This window comes from Python bivittatus, unplaced genomic scaffold, assembly GCF_059951505.1.
Source record: "Python bivittatus isolate LINGU-HERP-01145 unplaced genomic scaffold, Pbiv_v1 ctg000850_np1212, whole genome shotgun sequence".
Lineage (NCBI taxonomy): Eukaryota > Metazoa > Chordata > Lepidosauria > Squamata > Pythonidae > Python > Python bivittatus.
Window position 1 is genome coordinate 28,808,811 of NW_028277112.1, and position 25,456 is coordinate 28,834,266.

General features: G+C 38.9%; 1 protein-coding gene across 1 annotated transcript in view; it reads left to right on the forward strand.

The window, feature by feature from the left end:
* Positions 1 to 6,987: 6,987 nt before the first annotated feature.
* CHSY3 (chondroitin sulfate synthase 3) overlaps positions 6,988 to 25,456 on the forward strand; it is an 80,678-nt gene continuing 62,209 nt past the window's right edge. The window contains exons 1-2 of the mRNA XM_007425275.3: positions 6,988 to 8,373; positions 11,000 to 11,283. Of these exons, the coding sequence (XP_007425337.3) occupies positions 7,590 to 8,373; positions 11,000 to 11,283 (1,068 nt within the window). The 5' untranslated portion in view covers positions 6,988 to 7,589. The remainder of the gene's footprint in view (positions 8,374 to 10,999; positions 11,284 to 25,456) is intronic.

Genomic DNA, 25,456 nt, shown 5'->3' on the forward strand with positions numbered 1-25,456 from the left:
TATTGTTCAATAAACAAAACTACAAGCTAGTGCCATCATCTTCATCACTCAGAGATGCCTAGCATATAGTTCATCCAACACTTGAACTCTCAGCTTAGATAGCATGATGACTTTTGGTCTGCGCATAATACAATTCTGCCAAGTTTAAGTTTAATATGGTGCTGATAGAACTCCATATACTGATATTTTTTCAGTATATTCATGACATCTGGGTTGCTATATAGACTTGACATAGTGTCAGGCCACTTAGAGTTTCTCCTTGAATTATTTCAGCTGTGATGGGAAGGCTCTCAATCTCTGAGAGAAAACATGTCAAAGGAACCCCCACCTGATATGGATTTTCCACAGTATTTACCCTATAGAGCTAAATGAGGCAATCTGTCCACATTTGCATGATTATGTGTCCTTTTCAATCTCATCTGTACTGTGTCCTCCAGAGAATAAACCCTAATGCTGTATTTCAAGCAGCTATTATCCCTTTTTGTGGATTGAGGATTAGCAGTAGGGGCTTATGATCAAGTGGTGAGGATAAACTCCTTCCATACAAGTATTGGTGGAAATGTTTAATTCCCCAAATCAAGCTCAGAAGTTCTGTTTATTTGTCCATAATTATTCTTCTTTGCAGCTGGGAAGGGCTGTGATGCAGAAGTTATTTGGTATCCACTGCTGTCCTTCATGATGTGTGATATCATTTGTGGTGCTGAGGCCATATTGTGAGGCATCACAAGCCATTGTGTGAGCACCATGTCTAACATCACCTCTTTCTTTGATTGTCTGAAAGCTTATTCACACTGTTTTCTCCACTGCCATGTCTTCCCCGCTTGTTCAAGGTGATAATGTGGTAAATAAAGTTGGCAGAAATCTGCTATAATAGTAAATGAACCCTAAAAATGATTGTGGCTGTCACACAACTTGTGGCCTTGGGGCATTCACTACTGCTTGATTTAAAAAAAATTGGGGGGGGGCGGTTTGTTTTGCACATTGCTTAGTTTGTAATAGTGCTAGTTCCATTGTTTGTGCTGAAACATAGTGTTACCTATGGACTCCAATAAACATTTTGAAATAATGTCTTCAGCTTCTACCCAGTCAAATTCAGTTTCTTCCATTTTGCATATGGCATGTGGAACTTGCTGTGTTTTGCAAAACGTTGGGGTGGCATTTTCCTGTAATATTATTTACCTTTGATGTGCTTCAGTACGCTGATACCTTCTTTGAATATAGCCAAAACATCATCCAATATCTTTTCAGCTTACATTTAGTAGTTTCTGGGATAGGAACTGTAGCATGCAGGACACATGCATATCTCACCGATTATTGTATTTTACAGTTATAAGTATTACTCCAATGAGAATGGGTTTTTCCCCCCTCTTTTTGAATTGTATTTCTGATGGCTTTAGTTTAGTATCTCTGAAATGCTACTCAAATGTGTGCTGTGTTATAACCAGCAAAAGAGAACCAGTGTCCAATTGTATTGATATAATTTTGCTATTTACTCCTGCTGTGACCCATATTGGTGGCTACCATTTATGCTACAGATTTCCAGGTTAGCTATCCCTGTTTCACATTAATTATTAAATCCTTCATCTATGGCATGCGCTAATGTACTCTTTTAAAGTAATGTTTAGTTGCTGATCTTTAGCAAATGGATCGATTTCTTATTGAACAACATGTCCCATTTTATTGCATTTTCTGGAGGTTCCCTCCCCCCAAACCTGCATTAAGCTGCTGGATATGAAGCTCTGCCATGATGACAGCACAGTTAATTTCACTTATTACAATACTCTCTCTTTGCATGATATGGTAAGTTTATTCACATTTCCTTTTAATGTTGATAGTAGCTATAATAGTATCTCTAGCAGCAGTTTCTTTGGAAATAGCAATTTCAAATCCTTCCTTAAATGTAAAATCTGTCTCTCTCTTTTTTAATGCTTCTCACCTTCATCGCCAGTGTCGTGTCTTCTTGTTTAACCAACAAAAGACACTAGTCAGTGGAGTCTCTAAAAATTATGTCATATAAGGGTAGCCCAAGATAGCTGAGTAACAATACTAGAGCACAGGCATGCTTAATCAATCAATAACAGTAATCCAGTATACTACACGCTCTACCTATTATACAAACATCCACAGGGAAAAAAAAGGAACATGAGTAGAGTCTCATATCTATCAATTCAAAAGTATGGTTCATCAATAAATGTGGATAAAACTAAAGCCTGCATAATGATTTGAGCTATTAATTTACCTACTATAAATTAAGAGGAGAATTTTAAAATTATTTTAATAATACCTCCATATACAAACGCAGTAGTTTAAATGGGCTGCCTGTAAATCAGGTTCCATGCAAGAGGTGGTTGTTAAAGAAATAAAGAAAACTCTTTGATGCCATCTAGTGCTTCGACTTTTGAAGTCCAGATTTGACAACCTACATCTGAAAGTAGAAGAAAAAAAAATAACTGACCAATCTTACAGCCATGTTGTCCTTTCTGAGACAAAATGGCTTATATTATAGTGCAAAGCAAAGAGATCAGGAAAATACTAAAGTTAACATTTTCTGAATGGAAGTTAAATATTTGAATAATCTGAAATGAGGATCTTTTGCTGGTCTATAGTGAACATAGTCTACAGTGGTTATACCCATACATTTAATTACCATAATTTATCTCTTATTGGGAGATCTTCAGACAGTCTTCCATGAATGCATACATCTATTAGTACATTTTAGAAGAGGCCTCTCCATATTGTTGTTTGTTCATGTTACAGAACACTAAAAATAATTTGATCAGATGTTAAGCTTGGTTGAGTCTACAGCATTAACAGTACCTGGTGTTGGGTAACAGCTTTTCTTTCATCTGGCATCCAATTACTTCTGCTTGCTGTCTCTCTGCAGCTTCCTGATACTCTTGGAGAAAATTCTAGAGAACACCCTGTATTTCTAGGGGGTATGAGAAAAAAAGAACAGATTTTTTTCTCAGAAAATGTCTTCTGGAAAATGCCTCAAGTCAAATGTAAGTACTGTGTACTAATTAACCTCATAAAGGATAGTGTGGCTTCGTTAACAGCTCTCCATAACTGTCTTCAATCTAAGAAACAAGAGTAGCCTGTAAATCAACCTTCCATCCTAGAACTCTTTCTTGAATTTTGGAATTGTTTTTAGTACATATATAATTCAGAACTGAACCCTGGCCTAAAACATAATTTCATAATACCTTGTCTGAAATTAATCCTGACTTGAACATTCATCCAGGCCTGAACAAAATAAATATGTATGTCACTAATGTTCAGAGTTAGAAGGTAGTGCAATAAAAATGGAGGTAGAGAAAGTAGAGAAGATTGAATCTTTCTGCCTGTAATATTTATTGAGTCTTGGTGCAATAAGTTGAAGATGAAGAGTTTAAAAATGATTCAAAACAAGAAAAAAATTCAGGGAAAGCTTTAAACTGAGATGTGAAGGGGACAAAAATGCATTACAACAGATGCATAAAGATAAGAAAGGATATGACTTTGTTCCCAGAAGATCCTATTTATATAGAGTGCTTGATTCATTTCATCATTCTAGGTATCCTTGCCAAGGAATCTCCAAACAGGAGTTTTCATATTATGCCAGAGAGAGAAAATCTATGGGAAGAAATCTTATTCCTAAGAGCTTGTTAATGTTTTTTCCTTAATTTGTGTTGGCTAAATTACAATTTTTACAAGAAAACAACAAACACCAGTTAATATTTTCAGGCACTCTAATTTAAATTTCATATCTAATTCATAAAACATAGTAATACAAGTGCTCGAAAAGTCTTTTTCTATTAAACTGGCATTTCTGAATAATAAAGGCTGGGATGAGATATAGCACACAGGCCTGTTCGCAACCAGAAAACATCTCCTGCAATCATAATGTTGCTTCACAAGGTGGTGCAATTACACTTGATCTGCCATTGCTGTTCTGAGAATCTAAAATACATGCAAATGTGACTGAAAAATTCAAGTCCCAACAATCTTCCTGGCAGAGCCTATTGTGATTCTTAAAGATTACCTAAGTATCCTGCCTTTTGTCTAAAAATACACTTTAGCTTTACTTCTTTCAATTGATACGAAGCTAATTAAGATGGATGGCTTGTTAGAAAATGAAGCATTTATCAGAGTGTATGGCTCTATCTAGTCAAGTAGAGCTGTCATTCTGTTCTACTATCCAAGGTAGTTCTTGGACTATGAATAGCTACTAGTGCTATAATCCCAATTCAAATGACATTGTTTTATGCTAGGAAACCTAAACATTGGAACTGATGTACTTTATTGCCAGACAATGTGACACAAGTACTTAATTGTGGCATCTGTATGATAATGTCATTGTATGCATGTTATGATTTTGATATCATTGCAATTGGCTTTGGATGTTGCTGCCCCTTTATTCTCCGTAATTTGTGATTACTTCAAAAAGAAGGAATAACCAAAAGCATTATGTTAGTGTTATGTTCCAGAACTGATTCATGTCCACAAAACCAGGTCCCTAATCTGATGTTTAGTTCAAATTAACCCTTGACAATGTACTAGTAGCCAAGGAGCATATCAACACTAAAGCCTTAAATTAGTTTACACTCCTCTCTTCTCAGTGAATCCTGACAATTAGCCTTCTGTGTTTATTAGTGATTATGCCTGTATCCAACCATTCCACTGAGAGTTCAAGGTAGACTACATAGGAACCCTCCTTTCATAGACTGGATGAGAGATGGTGACAGGGCTAAAGTGAAGTGCACTATGAATGGGACACTTGAAATTGACTTTTTCAGCCCTCCTCCAAAACCTGAACCAAAGAAAATCCATGGGATGTCTTGGCAGTAAAAGCAGCATGAAACCAATATTAAATTTCCCATTGCTTGAGTTACCATATTAATGTGCCAATAAATAGATAATTCTAATAATCTAGTTTCCAAGTCAGACCTTTTGTTTGGTTTTGCTGTTTCCGGGAATTCCCCATTCTTATTTTATTGTTAGAGCTCTTTGTGCCTTTTTCCTTCCTGGTAGCTTTCAGTCTTTCCTCACTAGCATCTAACAATAGCCCTATAGCCCAAACGTACCCCAGCAACCTCTTTTTTCTGCCATGCCTTATTGATTATTTAGTTATTTTTAAGGCTGGCCAACTCATCACCAGCTCATGATATTGTCTTCATCTCATCTCTAATCCACACCTGAGGCAGTTGTAAGTAAGCCTTAGCTTTTCCAGTTTTCAGATATTGATTTCCCTTTTTAGCAAGCAATAAGCCTAGACAGCTTTTCTATGGATACAGTCTGATACACTTCATTGACCTTTCTGTTGATGATCCTAGGAATGGGATCAGTCTGGCATTATTGAAGTTTAGGCTGAGGGCATGCCCCTCTCACCTTCAGTCCCTGGGCACTGTCCTCCAAGGCTATTTTCACATTAGGCTGTCCCCCTTTACCTGCCACATCTGGAGCTGATCTCTGGCTCAGAGACCTGGACCAGCCTGAATAGCAGCCAACTGGTGTCAGCAATACTATGCAGCAAAGTAGGAGAGAGACAGCTTTCTCTCCACTGCTTCATGGCACAATATTCCTGTGCCCTGTCAGCTGTTGGTTTGGATGCTTTTAAGCTTAGCAGACGGGCATGCAGTTGGGTGGGGATGTGTGAGCTGGCTCTCTGTTCCCTTCATTGTGCAAATCCCCAGTGTGTCAGTCAGCTTTAGGCTACTTTTAAACATGGGCTTAGCGTACCTTTGAAAGAACACTAAACCTATGTTTCAAAGTAGCCTAACAAGAAACTGACGCTGGGAGGACTCTGCAGTGAAGTAGGAAGGAGCTCTCCTGCTGCCATGCAACTTCTCCTGTCAGCTCCTTGAATTCGTCTACCCGACTTTCACAATTCCAACAGCTGCTTTCCAGGCTGGAAGAGGAGACAGTTGAAGGGAATGAACCAACTTCTTCAAAGCCTTGGTCTCCTGGCAGGCAAAGAAAGTCCATTCTCTTTCTGGGCCTGACACTTCTCCTAACTGGAGGGGTTGGGAGAGGCGGCAGGTGGCAATTAGGGAGGTGGCTTTTTCAAAGCCCCCAAGTCTCCAGTCTTGTGTAGTGATCCACAGCACTGGAAACCTGACTGGTAGGAGGCCCCCCTGCCCCTTCATCTGCAATCTTTCCTAACTTGGGTATTTGATCTCCAGGATGAATTCTAACAAATGGCTAAACCTGCAGTGCAGTGATTGCCAGATAGTTTTCCCATAGCTTGAGTGATGCTGAAAGCTGGGGATACCAGTATGTGTGGTAGGTATGTATGATATGAGAAATGTATGTATGTATGGTATGGTATGTATGGTATGGGAAATGAAGACTAATCTCTGGCTATAAGCCAGAATAAAGACAATTGGGCTTGGCAAAAGAGATTGTTTTGCTGGTTTCAGGAGGGGAGAGCATTTTAAGTGAGCCTTGGGGAAGAGTCCTGAGAGTCATGAAGATGGCCTTGATACAGAATTCTGATATTCAGAAGATGATACAAAAATTAAACAGGCAGAAGCCTTCCTTAAATCCTGGGAAAAGAGGCTTAGGCTGGTTCCTCCCAGACTAACTGGGCCACAAGAGGAAGAAAAACCAATCAAGTCTTCTTCTAGAGCCTGTTTCCTGATCTAGATAACATCAAACTGCTGTAAGAGGGTAGATAACGTTCGTGTTCTTTTATCTCTTGTGTTACTGAGAAGGAAAGTACCTTATTTTCCTTTTCACTCTTAATCACTAACTTACCACTTAAGCAAATATTCTTTCCCGACTTCCCACCCCGCTTCTCTCTCTCCTATACTCCCTTCTAATTCCGTGTCGCGTCCCGTGCGCCACCGGTTTGGAAGGGGACCCGAAGGCCCCCCTCCCCCCCCCAAGCGTGTGTGTCAGGAACCGGGACAGCGACGAGAGAAGGGTGAGAAGGACCGGTCTTCAGGGGCGCACGCCCACTGAACTCTGAGAAACTATGGGGAGTTCCTGAGAAGAACGGGGGGGCTTCCTTCCGGAGAAGCCCTTCGGGCGGAGTCGGGTATTTGCCAACCCTGCATCAGCGGTGCTGTTGCTGCGGGTCTCTCCGGAGCGCGGCGCTAGGAAGCCGCGCTCGGCGGCCCTGAAGGAGCGGGATGAGCAGCGAGCGGAGCCTCGCTGAGAACCTACGACGGCCGCTCGTCCGCTCTGCCGCTCTTGCGTGGAGGAGGCACAGTGCAGGGAGGGGCGCGAAGGGACCAGCGCGGCCCCGGCGCTGACAAGGTGCTGCCGGCGTAGCCCGAGGGGGGCGGGCGGGCGCGCGGCTTCTTTGGACGCCGGGGCCGGTTCGCTGACCCGCTGCCCGCGGAGAGAACTTCCACTCGCAGCAACAGCCCGGAGTCTCTGCTACCGCTGGCGGCGCCGCTGCTGCTGCGGCGGGAAGCGACCACGCCTCGTGGACTTGCAAAGGCGGTCTCGGGCTCTGGAAGTGTGACGAGAAAGAGGCGGAGGGAAAGAAGAAGAAAAAGAAGGCGAAGGCGGCGGCGGCGGCGGGACCCGCAGCTCGGTGGGCGTCTCCTCGCGGGACTGAGCCCTCTTCCTCGCCGCCGCCCCCCCATCCTGTGGCTACCACCATGGCCGCGCGGTCCCGGCGCCCCTGGCTGAGTGTAGTCCTGGGGCTGGTCTTGGGGTTCACTGTCGCCTCGTGGCTCATCGCCCCCAAAGTGGTCGAGCTGAGCGAGAGGAAAAGGCGCGGCGGCCACGGCGGTTCCGTGAGTGGAGGCGGCGGCGGCAGCAATAGCCTCTGTGCTTTCTATGGCCGCGTGGCTGGTCTGCCCGGGGGAAAGAGGCAGCTGCGACCGGAGGAGCCGGCGGTGGCAGCGGTAGGCTTGGGGGGCACTAGCATTAGACACGGGCTGTGGGAGAAGGAGAGGGAGCAGCAGCCGCCCCCGGCACCGCCCGCCGCAGAAGGGACAGCGCCGAGCCTCCCGGTGGCAGCTGCTGGAGGAGACCCGCAGGAGGAGGACGAGGAGGAGGAAGAAGGCGGCGCCGGCCGCCACGGCAGCAGCCACAACGGCAGCGGGGACTACGCGGGCACCCCGGGCTGTGCCAAGACCCGGCACTTCCTTTACGTCGGGGTGATGACCGCCCAGAAGTACCTGGGCAGCCGAGCGCTCGCAGCGCAGCGGACCTGGGTGCGCTCCATCTCCGGCCGGGTGGAGTTCTTCTCCAGCCAGGGATCAGTCCCTCCCCCCGCCCTGAAAGGAGAGCAGCCCCTGCCGGTGGTGGCTTTGCCCGGCGTGGACGACTCGTACCCGCCGCAGAAGAAATCCTTCATGATGCTCAAGTATATGTACGACCATTACCTGGACACCTACGAGTGGTTCATGCGGGCGGACGACGACGTCTACATCAAAGGTGAGAGCCCTCCGTTAACGTCCGGCTTTGCGTTGTGCAAAAGGAGAGAGGAATGAGAGGGATTGACCATGTGCAGAGGGCATGAGTGGCTTGGTCCGGAAAGTGTACTAGCGCCAATAGGTCTGAGGTTAGTTGATAAACGGCAGGGCTTCTCGAAAGCTTTAAGATCTTCTCTACCTTTTGCAGATACAAAGAGCTGTCTGTGCAGCATCGTCCACATGTTCCCTAATGTGCATGCTTCCAAAACTTACTAAATATTTGAAATGATGAGGGATCAAGTCCCACCGAAATTCTGCACGGACATGCTAAAAATTGCTAATGCCAAGCAACTATAAAAACCCTCTTATTTGGACTCAGTGGTCCCTTGTTATCTGCTTGGTAAAATCCTCAAATCTGACTCATAAGCACGCTACAAAAAGTACACCTTTACAAAAAGACTTCTGTGATTTGAGCTCAACTCTTGGTGGTTGCATGAACACACCCCTTGTCCAAAATCATTTAATGGAAGAATAGCAATAGCCATGCAAACATATTAATAAACTTCAGGTTACTGTAAGCCTGAGTCTAAGGGGCAATTATCCAGAGTCAGCTCTGCCATTGATAACAGTGGGGCCATTCTGTAAGAAGGACTTATGTCTGGAAACAACCTACTATTGGTTGTATCTAGTACTAAGTTGGAGTGAGTTATTTTTTTCCCCTAGAATTTTTAGCACATTGTTCATATTGTAGGATTTCACTGTGTACATTTAAGTCAATAAAAACAGGGGACAAACAGACTTTAGTAATGCTTTTAATTTAAATTATTTTTTTCAGAAACCTTTACCAAAAAAAAAAAAAAAAGGTTTTGCTAAGCTGAAGTGCACAGAAAAAATTATGGGGTAGAGAGCGTGAGAGGGGGAATAAGCATGGTGAGGCATTAAATATAAGACTTCTAATTGATATTGAGAATTGAGAATAAAGCACAGGGTAGAATATATAATTAGAATATGATCTAATCTTTTAGTTAGATTTTGAAAATAAGAAGTACAACAAAATAAACCACAACCACTATTTGTGTAATGTACCAGATGCAAACACTGTATTAATGTAATTTACTATATTAAATATATTAATTAAATGTATTCAACTACTGTTGCCATCATCTCCATTGATAGGAATTGCATTGTACACATCTGGAGGCAGCTGGATTAAGTTGTGGAAGGCTGGTTTATAGTTTGTGAGATAGCAAATTGTTAGATGTTATGAGTTTTATTTTCTCTGTATTTCAAAGTTTTTAATACCAGTTCTTCGCTAGCATAGTCTTTAAGTTGCAGGGTAAACTGAATTGTCTGCTCCCAAGAATTTTAAAGGAATATCAATAGTATTACTGTATCAAAGGCTGCTTCAGTTCATAAGGCTGCTTTGTAAACTCTAACACCAACTAACTTAGTTTTTAAACCAAGTATATCCCACTGCCTTGTAGTACAATTTTATATCTACTCATCTGGAGTAAATGTATAGGATTCTATTGTTCTCAGAAAAGTATGCTTTGGACAAGAATGTAAACTTGATAACTAGACAACTAAATCACTCTTTCTTGTAATTAGTCAAAGAGCCTTTCTTTACTACATCTAACTATGGTACAAATACATCCCAGCTCTTCTGGATGCTTGCCTGAGATCCACTGGAGTAATTGAAAGTATATCATTTGTTACAAAGCAATATGCAGTTTATATTTTGTACTGGATTTAGCTAAATCCAGAGCAGAGCTAGACCTCTGAAACAAAGTAGGATCCCTACAGAGTGACCAGAACTTGATTAGGACCATAAAGAAATTATTTGTAGGTTAGTGGACTTTGTATTGCAGATGCTGAGAAGACAATCTACTTGCTACTGTATGTTGTGATTTCTCCCTAAAATAATAGGCTGGAAGGGGAGTAGAGCTGAGTGATTGATATGTCTCTAATCACTGATAAAGGTTTGTCCTAGTGTCTCCAATCATAGTACTTTGAAGGAATGATATAAAGCATTATGTTACCCTTTGCCTGCAGATATCTAATTCTTTTCAAAGACAAGAAGGTTACAGGCATTTTTCTTTGTTTTAGTAAGAATTTAAAAGAACTGATCTCCAAAATACTTGCACTTATTTCTCTGGAATTAGGCAGGCTTCCTCTCAAGAGTGCCGTCTACTGTGCCTGCCTTCAGCAAAATATGGGTTTTCTATACTATTCAGTGAAGTTTTGATTTTCTGAATCTTGCTTAAGATTGGGGATGAAATCAAATCGATCAGCCTCTGAATTTATCCAAATAAAAATATTTGCTAAATTATGAATTTTGTAAATGTGCTTGCATGGAAAGAGAGAGATACATGCAAAGAGTAAATAGATTATTACTCAAGATGCTTTTGAGACACATTATTTATGGAAGAAGGGTTAGTGTATCATTGGCCTCAGCAGACTGTGATCTACTGCTAACAAAATCAATCAATTTTCATTATACAGTAAGATACAATTTAATTCCAATTACCTGGGAGTAAGGCCCATTGTACAGAGAGCACTTTAAAATGCAAAGAGAAGATGTTATTTTCCATGTAAAAGCTAGATCTGTGCTGTAAATAATCTCTCTTGATTTTTTTTTTTCCTTTTAGGTGAAAAATTGGAGGAGTTCCTTCGGTCACTGAACAGCAGCAAACCTCTTTATTTGGGACAGACAGGACTAGGAAATATTGAAGAACTTGGAAAATTGGGTCTTGAACCAGGAGAAAACTTCTGCATGGGAGGGCCTGGGATGATCTTCAGTCGTGAAGTTCTCAGAAGGATGGTGCCACACATTGGTGAATGTCTTCAAGAGATGTACACTACTCATGAGGACGTGGAAGTGGGCAGATGTGTTCGGCGATTTGGTGGTACTCAGTGCGTCTGGTCATATGAGGTAAGGAATGATGATGATGGCATTTGTACATTATATGAATAAACATTTTAGCTGCACAGTCTGACCCCATGTGTCAATCCACAAAAATATACAGCATTGTTGTGTTGCAGACCTAATCAATATATTTTAAGATATTGTATGATTTACTGCATGGGCTAAGTACTATTTTGCATTCAATGCATGACAGTAACCAAACATACTTTGGTTTTTTGGATGGCATGCTACAAATCAACTTATACTGAATTCAGTGCATGCCAAAAGTATCATAACAACTTCAGTACGTACTATTGGGCTTAATTGGAGGAAGGTGTTGTATGAATGAAGTTTAGCACTTGTTCATCATAATTCTTAACATTACCACGACAGGATGCTTTCTCGGAGTATATTGTTTGTTATTTCATGGTTTTGTTATTAACCTGAATGTATACAGATAAATAGTGCATTAATAATTCATATGTTCAGATTGTAACAATACCTGTCAGGAATTTAATTCTGGTTTGGTGTACTGCTGTCTGACTTAATGGGTTTTGGCATCACTTCTCAGATTGCAGTTTGCTGTTAGAATAGAACAAAGCAACATTTGAGCCTTTCTGTCCTATGGAAAGTGGTCTTCTTGCAGTCTAGTTTGGTATGGAGTTACCAGTTGTGTCTGAGTTGAATTTGGTTCTGAATGATATCTCAAATCTTCTCCAGACTAAGTGCCTTCCAGCTATGAGGACCGTAACTGAGAAATATGGAAATTGGATTTCCACTCATCTGGCAGATATTAACTTTGAGGAAGGATGTCCTATTCTCTTTACTAATGACAAACTTGTTTTCTGAGTGTGAAGAAAGCCAAAAAGAGCTCATACACTAACCGGACTGAAATTTCAGTGAAATTAGGGAAGCCTCTCAGTTTGCAAAAATGGGGGCGGGGGGGGGGGGGAACATAAGGTAGAAAAACATACAAAACAAAGGACATTTTAAAAAGTATTGTGGTAAAAAAATGAACTCATTGGCCATGAAATGATGGCTATCTAAGGAGGAAATTGTGAAAAAAGGAGAAAGGAAAAGTGAATGCCTGGCTGGAAACCTAAATGTTCTGTTGTACCTGTGTTGTGCATTGCTTTTCAATGGTGTAACAGGACATAATGGTAAGACAGTGCTCTAGGGATAATAGAATTGGATTGGAATTGGATTTTGCAGAAATGGATTTAAATCAGTGTGTTACTAATACATTAAAATTAAGTTACATTGCTTTAAATACATGTCATGGCTAATAGTTTTAAATAAGTTCATTACTATTAGAAGAATGAAAAACATTTGTAGTATGGAACACACTGGAAATCCTACTTTGACCTTGAACCAGCAATTTTGATCTCAAAATATGGATCAGAATACTTTCAGTGATGTAGGAACGTAGAATACTTCTGTGTGGTCAAAGTAGGGTGTTTCAAGCTTAGAAGAGTTCAACCTCTGAATTATATCTATTGTTTCCAAATTATGGAGTTTAATCCCTTGAGAATTGTGTTTAACCCTAACCTTGCTGCTTTTAGGAAAGAAGTTAAGAACTTCCTCTCCTGCTAGGTCTTTGTAGTGGTATGATTCTATTGGCTTTTAGTTTTTTATTTTATATTGTTACTCATCTTGAGTATCTTACGGGTAGAAGGGGAGGGTGTAATCTGAAACAATATCTACTTACATATAACATTAATCCAAAGCATTTTTGGCTTAATGTTAAGACACTGACATATAGCAGAAATCACAATGGGTTCTTTTCTATCTAATACATAGACCAAAATAGGTCTTAACCTTGCATTTCCAATAAAGGCATGTGTGCTTGTTTTCAACCAAGGAGTCATGGACTGTCAGCCTTACCAGGTGGACCAGACAGGAAACATGACCAGATAAGCTAATTCTACTTCTACTTTATTTTAAGGCTACATTAACAGAATCTTGCAAGTCTGAAAGTACAATTTCCCCCATCTCCTTTACACCCTGAAAAATTAGGGAGGGCCTCTTCTGAGGCTCTTGCTCTTCCCATTATTCAGCTGTGGGCTATGCTGTCTCTTATCTGATCCTAGGCAGGGTCTCTGGGCCCAGTCTCCTGAGGTCTTGAGGTCATTCCCACATACCATTCAATGTACTCATGGAAGTTACAGCACTATCTCATTCACAACTGAATGTTACCCTAAGTTGGCTTTTTCATTTCTAGTAATTCTTCTACTCTGCAGAGGGCCATGTTCATTTGGGAAGTAGAAGCACCTCTGTAGTTTACTGTATTTCAGCTCTCCTCTAGCGAGGTGAATAGGGTTACATGCTTAATATAAATTTTGAAGAATTGTGTTTAGGTGTGATACATTTTTTTTTCTTTTACTTTATAGTTCGTACTTGGTATCTAAAATATCCTTTTCATTCAAAATGATCTTGGACTTTTGTATTCATTTTCAAAGAGTAGCCCTTCCCCATCCACTGATTTTAATTTTGGTTCATGGAAAAACATTTTTGAAATGGAAAACAGTGTCAAGGAGTACATAAGGTATAGCATGATGTCCCTCATATAAAATGAAGTCATTTTACAGGATGTGCTTAAAGTGATTCATAACTATGATATTAATAGGCTATTAATAAATATAAGTGTAGAATAGGTAAATAGTATTAGATAGATAGATAGATAGATAGATAGATAGATAGATAGATAGATAGATAGAGGAATTATTTTAGTTGGTAAAATAATTTATGTATTTACTATTGAAACATAAAAATGCATTAATAGGATACAGTGGTTTATTTCCTGTAAGACCTATTGCAATATATCATTGTTGAGATATTGAATTATGATTTTAGGGAATGCCATTTGAAGGTTATCTTCCACCCTTCCTTTGTGTACAGCAAACAACAGTTTAGATGTCCCAAACTCATATCTTGATTTCTCAGTATGCAATCATGCTTCTTCATGTGGCTGGAGCTGCAGAATTCAAACTCTTTTTCCAAACTTCACTGTTTAATTGAAATATATTTGAGATCACCATGTTGATCAGATAGCATTCAGACTAGGTGATTTGCCTAGATTTACTTTGTGAATTGAAGACATAAAGATGTATAATTGTTATTATACTTACAATCTAAATTATTGTGCTGCTGACTTAGCATTAAAATATTCTTGCCCTTGTGTCACTATCTCATTAAACAGTAAAAAAAAAAAAATCAATTTAAATAGGCCAATGAATGAGGTTATATGCCATGAAAGACAAGGCACAGAAGAGTAATTGGATTTGCTAATAACATAGCATGTTTCCATTTTCTTTTGAAAAATATATTTTAAAAGTAAAGCCTGCAACATAAAACAGCTGCTATAATCATCTAAATTCCACTGGTGTTGTTAAAGCACAGGACATTAAAATATAATGAGGAACAAATATATGGCCTCTGTAATCCTGTGAAAACCTTAAACTTCTAGAAAGTTGGAACAAATTTGTCCTTCCTGTCTCAGCAGTTTATTTAGAGGTGAACATGAGTGTGTTGAGGAGAAGGAGTGAAAATTCAGTGGCATAGGCAAGTCTATTTGTGCAACATTAGCTATCATCTGATACAGAGGAGAAGCAGCTTCATTCATTTTTGACATGTACCATAAATGTTAATTAAATGCCGACCCTTAGACACCCTAGATAGACCTTCTCCAGGATGATCTATAGTCAACTTGGTTCTTCAGGTCTCCCATATTGTACTCATTGCCACTGTAATTGAGTATATCCATCTTGCTGCTGGTTACTATTTTCTTTTTCCTTCCACCTTTCCAAACATTATGGACTTATCAAGAAAGTGGGTCTTTACATAATGTGTCCAAAATAAGATAATTTGAGCCCAGTCATTTGTGCCTTAAGTAAGAACTCTGGGTTGATTAGTTCAATGATCTATTTATTTTCTTGGCTATCCATTATATTCTCAAGAATCTTCTCCAGCACCAAAGTTCAGAAACATCAGTATTCTTTCTATCCTGCTTCTTTATTTGTTTCTCTAGAGTGTCCCAGAGAAAACTATTGTATGTACAATTCTGATTTTTCTAGGTACAGACACATCACAGTATTTGAATATCTTTCCCTTGGCTTTCATTGCTACATGACCAAGTGGTAGTCTGAGCCATATTTCTTGACTGCTGGTTCCTTTACTATTGATAGTTTATCCTAAAAGAGAGATGCTTATTGCCATTTCATTGTCAGTTGCTAAAGCTGGCTGCTGTACCTGTTGGCATTAGTTTGCTCTTCCTTATATATAATTATAATCCTATTTTTTTCATTGTGTTCCTTGACGTTCATTACTAGAACTTCCAGAGTAATGCATTCAACTATCAGAGTAATGTCATCAGACTAGTGCAGTTTATTGATGTTTCTTTTTTCAATTTTAAAACCATACTCATCTTCATCCAGTCCAGTCTCACTTAATATATAATCACCATATAAGTTGAATAAATAAGGAGAGAGTATACAGCCTTGTCTCACTCCTTTGTGACTTGGAGCCAGTCTGTTTTGCCTCATTTTTTTTTCAGACTGTGACTTTCTGTATATAGGTGTCACATCCTTTTCCCATGGACATTCCATCGCTTAACATGGTTAGCATAAGAAAGGCCTTTCTATAGTCAGTGAAGCACATACTGACATCTGTGGCTTTCTTGATTATCTGTGATGCATTAGCAATAATTTTCTTGTTCCTTGTTCTAGCTTTTCTAAAACCAGCTTGAGATTTGGCATCTCTCTTTCCATGTAGGGCCTAATCTGCTTTGGATGATTGTAAGGATTATTTTGTTAGCATGTGAAATTAGAATATCATGTGATAATTTGTACAATATCCTAATGTTAAGTCTCCTGTCTTTGCTACTGGTATGTAAACTGACCTCTTCCAATCCTTTGGCCGCTGTATTGTTTTCCAGATTTGCTGGTATAGTTTGGTTAGAACCTATGTTGATACTATTTCTGTTGCTTGTCATCTTTCTGGAGATGTTCCATCAGTTCCTGTAGCCTTCCAATTTGGTAATGATGGTAGTTCTAGTATAATTTCATCCTGTAGTACTAGAGGTTATTATAAATAGAGAATATCTTTATGATGTCTTAGATCTATTCAGATCCCTACTGTATAGAATTTCAGTGTACTCCTTCAATTTTTGATCTTTGAATCAGTTACTGTTTATCCCTTGGCATCCTTTAGTATACCAATTTGAGGTTGGAATCCCCTTCCGGTTTCGGAGATCTTTTGGAAACTTTTTTTTCTGTTTCCATCTTTGGTGTCTTTACATATTTTACATATGTTGTTGTAATACTGCTTTTTTTCTCTTCTAACTGCTGTCTGAAATTCTTTGTCAGGTTCCTTCCTGATAGATTTGTGTTTCTTGGCTTTGGTTTCTCTCCCCATTTTGGCAATTTCCACATCAGTTTGATATCCAGTTTGCTTTCTCTGTTTTTTGATCTTTGACATTCACTTTTCACATTCATCCTTAATAACTCCTTTGATTTCATTTTGCAGTTACTTTGATTCTTTATTAGTGAGGTTCAGGACTTCAAAGTGATTCCTGATGCTATCCTTGAAAATGGTGGGTATTCGCTCAAGTTCATATTCCAGAAGTGGCTGGCTTTATTCCTTCACTTCAGCTTGACTTGGTGGTGTAGTTCATTATCTGTTCCACAGTCAGCTCCTGGGCACAGTTTTGCTGTTATAACTGAGTTCTTTTACCTCCTTCTATCAATAATATAGGCAATTTGATTCTTGTGTGCTCCATCTGTGATGCCCATGTATATAGGCATTGTTTTGGTTGTTTGAAGAATATGTTAACAGTAAATAAATCACTGAATTGGTAAAAACTGACAAATCGTTCTCCTGCTTCATTTCTATTTCCTAGGCTATACAGTTCAACTACATTTTCCTCCTTATTGTTTCCAACTTTGATATTCCATTCTTCAACCAGAAGCAGCATATTTTGCTTTCATGTTCTGTCAATTTCAGAGTGAATTTGACTATAACAATCATGAACCTCCTCTTCTACTGCATCTGGTTGGAGCACAAACATGGAGAGCCATCCATGGAGCACAAACATAAAGTTGTCCACAAAGTCTAATTGATATTATTTGGTCATTGACTGCATTGCATTTAAAAAAACGTCTTTACTGTATCTTTCCTAACTGTGAAAGCAATACTGTATTTTAAATTGTCTTGAGTACACTCTTCTGATTGAAATTGTCCAGTTCCAGTCTATTTCAATTCATTTACATTAAGTGTAGTCGATTTATTTAATCTTTCCCTTTGTTGAGCTTTCCCATATTCATGCTTCTTATATTCCATATTCCCATTGTAATTCTGCCTTTGCAGCTTTGGATTTTCTTTTCCTGCATGGCAACAGCAATAACTAGGTGTCTGGAAGGCTTTAATCTAGCCACATCATAAACACCATTAGTACTTAGCTCTTCCTCAATAGCATGTTGAGTGCCATCCAACTGAGGGCCCAGTCATCTGGCTCTATATTGTCAATCACTTTATCTTGTCTGTCCATGTATTGGTAAAGTACAGTAGTGGTTTACCTTTGCTTTCTTTCACATGATTTATTTGGCCTTGTCACTAAAGTGATCATCTGCCTCCAGCATCTGCCTATATTGCTGCTGCCCAATACAGGTACCTGCTTTCTTTAACTGGGTAGCTGGAATGACCTTCACACCTTGGGTGAATCTGCTGGGAGTATGTGTGTGTGTGTGTGTGTGTGTGTATATATATATATATATATATATATATATATACACACACACACACACACATACACATTTATCTGCGCTCAGTCGTTACCGACTCTGCAGTGACTGCTACTCTTGGTATAAAGTCTTAATATTTTTTGTTCATAAAATGATAGAGTTGGAAAAAATCTAAGAGGTCCAACCCCTTGCACACTGCAGATTTCATTACACCATTCCTGATAGATGACTGTCCAGCCTCTGTTTGAAAACCTCCAGTAAAAGGGAAGAAACCACTCAATGTGGTAACCTATTCCACTGATTGAGAGGTCTTACTGTCAAGAAGTTGTTCTTAATGTCTAATTTGTATCTAATTTGTATCTACATCCTTGAAGTTTCATCCCATTAGTTTTAGTCCTACCCTCCGGAGCAAGTGAGAATAAGTCCAAACCCTTTATAGCGTGACAGCCCTTCCGATATCTGAAGACAGCTATCATGTCCCTTTTCAACCTTTTATTCTACAAGCTAAATATGTGTGTCTGTGCCTTTGAGTCAGTGTTGACTCCTGGTGACTGCCTGGGCAAGTCCCTGAAGTTTTCTTGGCAACATTTTCAGAAGTGGCTTGCCATTGCCTTCTTCCTAAGACTGAGAGAGAGTGACTGGCCCAAGGTCACCCAGCTGGCTTCGTGCCTAAGGCAGGGCTAGAACTCACAGTCTTCTGGTTTCTAGCCCAGTGCCTTAACCACTACACCAAAGTAGCTGTCAAGCTAAATATATCTAGATCTTTTAACCGTTCCTTGTAGGACTTGTTTTCCAGTCCTTTCACCATTTTGGTACCCTTCTTTGGACTTACTCCAGTTTACCAATGTTTTTTTTAAACTGAAGAATTGAATGCAGTATTTCAAGTGAGACCTGACCAAGGCAGAGTAGAGTGGGAATACCCACCCCCTGTCACCGGCCATAATGAGACAGCAGATTAATTTTGTTTCTGTAATTTCGGGGCTCATTCTGTTGGAGAAGGAGTCATTAACTCTGTGCTTTCCCAGGCAAGGCAAACTTCCTAGCTGGTATACTTTTTTTTGCCATAAATTAACACTTTTGTTTCTTCTTTAAGGGGCTTTTGCTACAGAGCATTGTAGGGAGCAATCAGATGTACCCTGAGAAAGGACTAGGGAGCAAAACACAGATAGACTGCCAAAAGAAATCAGAAGTAGATAACTCCCACCAATCTGGGGAAAAGGGAATAAAGCTTCTGTTTTCTTCTGTTTTGTGTTTTTCACTGCTAATGGCAGGGGATGTCAAGCCCAGCCCAAGAACAACAGGGAAACATCCAGCCAAGTTCAGTTCCTTTATTGCTCATACCATATAGACAGAAACTTGGCGGACTAAATCTGTACCACTATAACCTAGTGGGTATACCCTGGGAGGTTCTAGGGAGTGACTGTCCTAAATCTCTTCCTCTTCCCACGCTCCTGCTCTGGACTGTGCTGTCTCTTGTCTCGCCCCCCTCACTGGAATGTGCTCCCTTCTTCCTGAGGATCTGCTGCTCCACTGCATCCAGTCACATCACCTCCCACTTTGTAGATATATTCCATCACAGAGGGAGGGGAAGAGAGTAACTTGGAAGTTTTCTGGTAAGAAGAGTTCTTAGCTTCCCAACTCTACTTGATTGACCCATCAGGGAAATAATCATATAATTTTCTTGGCAACAATATGAAAGTGGTTTGCCATTACCTTCTTCTGGAATGGCGGAAAAATTCCAGAGCCTTGGAAAATTCTAGAACCCTGGAATTTCCTAGTGGTTACCCATCCAAGTACTTGATTAGATTTTTCAAGGAAGGTAACAAAGTTAGAATAGTTTGTTTGGATCTGGAGTAGCAGGATGGTGTGGGAAGGTAGAGTGGCTTGGAAGCATTGGATAACAAAAGCATCCTCATCCTCATCCAACAACCCTGTGGGTTTGTATGTATTCTTGTGGAATAATATCCTGTGGAATTTGTAAAGCATGTATATAATTTCATGCTTTAATTTTTCGCAATTGTGTTTGCACAGAAATAGTTCTGGAGTAACTCACAACTTTCATTCACTCTGATTCTGGTCTCTGTTGTTCACTTCTCTTCCAGTAACTCTTTCCCTACTTCTCTCTGCACTTTATCTGCTCCACTGATTTTTTTTCAGTATCTCCCTTCTAGTCTCTTCCTCAGCATAGTTACAGAAGGTAGAAGACAGACTGTCGGAGGGAACTCTATACAAGCTTCCACCTCCCTCATTACTCCAACTGTAAGGCATCCCTTTTCTACGAAATGGCCATGAGAATAAGATGTTTTCACACTTTCAAGAATGTTCACACTTTCAAGAAAAACAATTCTTTCCACAAGGGAGAAAAACAACAGCAAAAGAGGCAGCTTCCCTGAATCTCAACAGTCCTTGAAGGAGCATTAGACAATCCAGGAGGAGGAAAATGGAGAAATGAAAGACACAAATAACTTTGGGCACCTCTTTGGCATGCAGGACGTTTAGACAGAACTGGCAGACTGCTGAAAACAAGACAGTCCCTCTCCATTGTACAGCATACATCAGGCAAATAAGCAGTTTTCCCAACTGGCTTTGTTTGGAATTCTGTTGGAAGAATATACGAATATTTTCAAAGCTTAGATATGAGAGGCTCCTGCTAAGTGTTTTTTCTTCATTTGGAGTCACTGCTGGTCATAAAGGCTTGCTGGAGGAGAATCTGCAAACAAAGTGACCATGTGGGTTGGGGCAGGTGGGGGGTTTGAGCCAATTTGTGTTAGCAAGACATGTTCACTAGTTATCAGGACTCTAGTAGTAAATATGTCTATAACTGCTGTGAAGATCAGAAGTTACTTCCTTAACTGTCTTTCTGTTTTCTTTTTCTTTTTCTCACTATTTATTACTTTGACACTTTCTTTTAATTTTCCTCAGTTGAATACCTCAATAACAACTCTGAAGTTTAGCAGTAGAAAAGATAGGAGAATAGATGACAGTGGTTGTTAAAACAGACTGTACCCTTATTTTGGTAGAGGGCAGTTATCTGTTTTTAGTGGCTTCAGTTTAGTGTGCTGTGTTACTTGTCTGGCTAGTTTCATCTGTGTTCAACCAGCTAAAGGAGGAAGCTTGACATTTCTTCAACAACTGATAAACTCTCCTCAAGACTAAATGTACTGAGTTCCCTCAGTTTCTCCTTATGGGATTTAATGATGGCATCCAATAGCAATATATTCCATCAATATAGGTGCACTGATGATCCCCAACTGTAAATCTCATCCAAATAGCAAAGTTTTGAGGTTTGAGAGATAGTACCTGCAGGAGCAGTAATCAGTAGCAGTAATCAGTAATCTTTATGAGAATCACTGACAGGAATTGGGTAGGTAGTAAAAAAGGAAATATTGAATAGCTAATTATGTTGCATGTCCTGGATCTGAAATATTTGCTAGTATGCTATATGTACCTTGTGACCTTAGGACACTTGGTTATTTTCGTGTAGGCCACCCTTCTGATTGCTGTAACAGCCACCTAGTAATGTCGCCATCTGTTTTACTCAGTTATTTGGAGAGAGAAGGAGTGATTGCATGGTCATCATATATGGAAACAGGACAAAAGCTAGATCTGGTTTAAACTGTATGCTTGGGATAATGCTTTCTCTTTCTAAAACCAGTAAATGATTTCCGGAAAGCCTTTTGTATGTTTAATTTCTGGCTAAGACTAATAAGTATTTGGCGATGACTCCTTTTCTGTTTTGTTTGTTTATTATATTTTGTGATAATATGCTACATTAAAAGAACTTTATTTTTGAGAAGCATTTGTGAGGTACTCAAAGCATCTTCTCTAGAGCAAAGTTATTTTTCTGTTTCTCTGCATTTTTTGGGTTCTTTCCCAGGCATACAATATAATCACAAACATTTTATTCTGTGTTAGCTCTAGTTAGTACTAAAACGTTCATTAACAGAACAAAATTTGCAGCTCTTTTGGTTATAATGCAAATCTGTAGCTGAGCATTACAAGAGTAAATCATAGCAATCATGTTTCCCCTTTGCTCCCTCTGTGCCTCTGACCCCTGAGATAGCCAGAGGAGGAATTCAAGAGTTTCCATATTGCAGTTCACGTTTGTTTGTTTGTTTGTTTTTATTGGCCGCCCAACTCAAGTGGACTCTATGCTTAATATAAACTATGGTTTATGACAAATGAAGATCAGGTTGTTTCAAACAACCATACTTTCAGTATACTTCAGATGTACTAAACATAAACTAAATAGTAACCAAGGCTTTTATTCCCCACGCAGATGCAGCAGAAAGAATGTGAAAAGTATATGTTTGTGGCTTGCTGTTGTTCATTTATCTAATGGTAAATCATGATTTCTCTTTCCATAAGTAAATATAATAACCAACAATAATGAAGAAGCCACAGTGAAAACAGAATTTAGCAACACTGAATGGTTTAACACTGGAAAATAAGTCAGACAGGGCTGCATTCTATCATAATATCTGTTAAATCTGTACAGTGATGACAGTGAACATGTACTGCAGGTCAAAATCGGGGGAAGAAATGTTAGTAATCATATCTTGGACACATCATGTGGACTGATGCATGTATGGAAAAGATGATAATGCTGAGGAGAAGAAGAGGTGAACAGTATATGAAGTGCTTAGATGAAGTACTAGAAGCTACAGGAAGGCACCAGCAAGAATTGTATAATGTGGTGAGAGATGTAGCTTGGAGTGCATTTATCCATAGAGTCACCAGGAATCAGCTACTATTTGACAAACCATGAAACATAACACACAACACAAACCATGATTTTGACATTACTTTACATCCTAATACAGCAATACTGGGGAAAAAATGCAAAAAATGAAAATGTACATGATTATTCTTCCACTTGTAAAGCTTTGTGCAATCTTTCTCCATTAGTTTTTAGTTATATATTATAACTATTAATTATTGCCCATAAATATTGATTTTTTTCTAGGAAGCATTTAGGTTATGATAAATTTGCTACAGAATGTAATAGCTTAATATTGTGTACTAATAGGCAAACAATATTCATTTGCTGAATGTGTTGAGTCAATGAGCTAGTGTAATTGCTAATGAAGAAGAACCCATTTTTATGCATATTAACCACTTAAACAGCAATAAACTAACAAATACAGAGCTAAATATTGCCTATGCTTATCCCTTATGCATAGTAATAGTGCCTTTATTCATAGTATCTTAAATTAACAGAATTTGGCACTATTCTGTTCTGGGGAATGAACAGAGTGGATATGTCAGACTATTACATTAAATTGTGGTGTTTATGTAATAGGAATAATCCTATCCTTTTTTCTGCTCATGTGGTCTTCTGTAGTGTAGTTGTGGGAATTTGGAAGTTTTTTTCTTCAGTTATCCACTGTGCCACCTTTGAATGTTAAAATGCAGCTAATAATTTTAAAATATTGTTAATTTGCGTAATCAGTTTCTTGATTGATTTGTTTCAAACGAGTCATAATTAAAATGAACAAAATTTGTTGGTTTTAGGTGGCACAAGCTGTTAGAAATGGAAGGAAATTTGTACTATTTTTGCTTGCACAGGAGGAGATGAGAAGCAACTGATTCTACTTTTATTGCATTGTCCAGATATAGCTATAATGGAGGTGTTCACTTCACACATATGATTACTCAGTGAGTTTGCACAACACATTACATAAATTTGTGATTCAGTGTGTTCTACAAAACAGATTATTTCAAAATCATAGTCATAGCTAATGATTATTCCCACACATAGGACTTAATTCACATGCTCTTACATCCACATCCTGTTTTCTTTTGAGCATTGGTGCCTCCTTTCTTTTAGTGTAATGTGGACTGGAGTTGAGCATAAGAAAATTAGTTTTACCTCTTTACATATATTTTTAGATTTTACTAGCCCTTTTTGGCTAATTCAGACATAATTCTGTATTTGATCTGATGATTGGGAGTTCATCAGTCAGCCTTTCTCAACTGGAGTTCCAGTTGTGATTTCTGAGATCTGTTCACGTTGTGTTCTCCACAGGAGGGCAGTGATTTTACTTCTAAGTCCTCTTTTTAATTCATTTAGTATTGTTGCTCCAACAGCACTTTGCAGTGAATAGTGATGTGAAACGTTACTGCCTTCTGCTCTGGTAACCAGAAATCCTTTGATACTCAAAATGGATTTTCTTTACATGGTAATAACATGAAATGAGCCTGACCAATATTAGCTGGCTATAAAAGAATATTAATATACAGCCAGTATTGGTTAAGAGTATCCTAAGTTATTAATGGGTGGTATATTAGGAGTGTTAAAGAATATTCTTACCACTTTCATTTAATCCAATACATATTTGATGCCAGTATTTATATAAGATTATAGGAATGTAGTTATTGGTACGGTAAATTATATTATGTTATCCTAGATTGTATTATGTTGGTTAAATGTCAATTTATACTGAACACTAAAGGTAAAAGGAAGAGCAGAGTATATTTTGTACTGATTTTTCTTCACAAATAAAATGTTAACATAACATAAAATGTAATGGATTCCCAAAGATTCTGTGTAGCTTTATATGTCCTGCATCAGTTGTTTAATAACCTTGTTCAGATATTTTAAAAACTAAGTCATTGTTATGAGATGGAGGATATATCAATTATATATAAATAAATAAATAAATAAATAAATAAATAAATAACTCCCTCCTCTGATTAAGTTCCATGATAGCTAACATTGTTTGTATAATGTCTAAAGGAAAGAAGTCTTCATGCATGCAGATACTATATATTGGCTTCCTCATAAACCGGAATCCTGGCTTTCTGGGTATCATTACTGTGGGCTGGAATCTGGTTAATCATGTCTAGAACAGGCCAATAGAAATTAATGAAAATTAAGTTAGTCTTGACTAAATTAATTCCCACTGATTTCATGGGTCTGTTTTTTGTTTCTGGCAGCACAATCTAGCTATTAAACCACAGTGTCAGAAGCCCTTTGCATTCTGTTCTTACGGTGTGACGACTACCTAAAATTAGAGTTGAAACAATTAACTTGTATAGTAGTAGTTATATGTAGAGTATTAAGGAATTAATTTACTAATGTCTTGTCAAGAGGTTGGAAAACAGTTTATATCCTTTTAATGTGAATTTTTGAAAAAAATGTTAATATATCTAGGAAACAGAAGAAGCCTTGGTTTAACTTTCTGCATTTCTTCAAACTGTTGGAGGGAAGCAGACTAGTACTATGCCTTGCATCAGTCTGATGAGACAACTGTTCTGGAGGTTGTACAGAATCTGGCGAAATTATGATTTATTTATTTTACTTGCTTTATTTATACTGTACCATGTTTCTGAGGAGCCTAGAGTAATGTACGCGGAGCTCCCTGGCGGTCTTTTTTCTGGAAGTTGGGTTTGCATAGCTTCTATTTATGAGTGTATTAAATGGTTTCTTTTATAGTTATTTTTAAAGAAGGGTTTGGTTT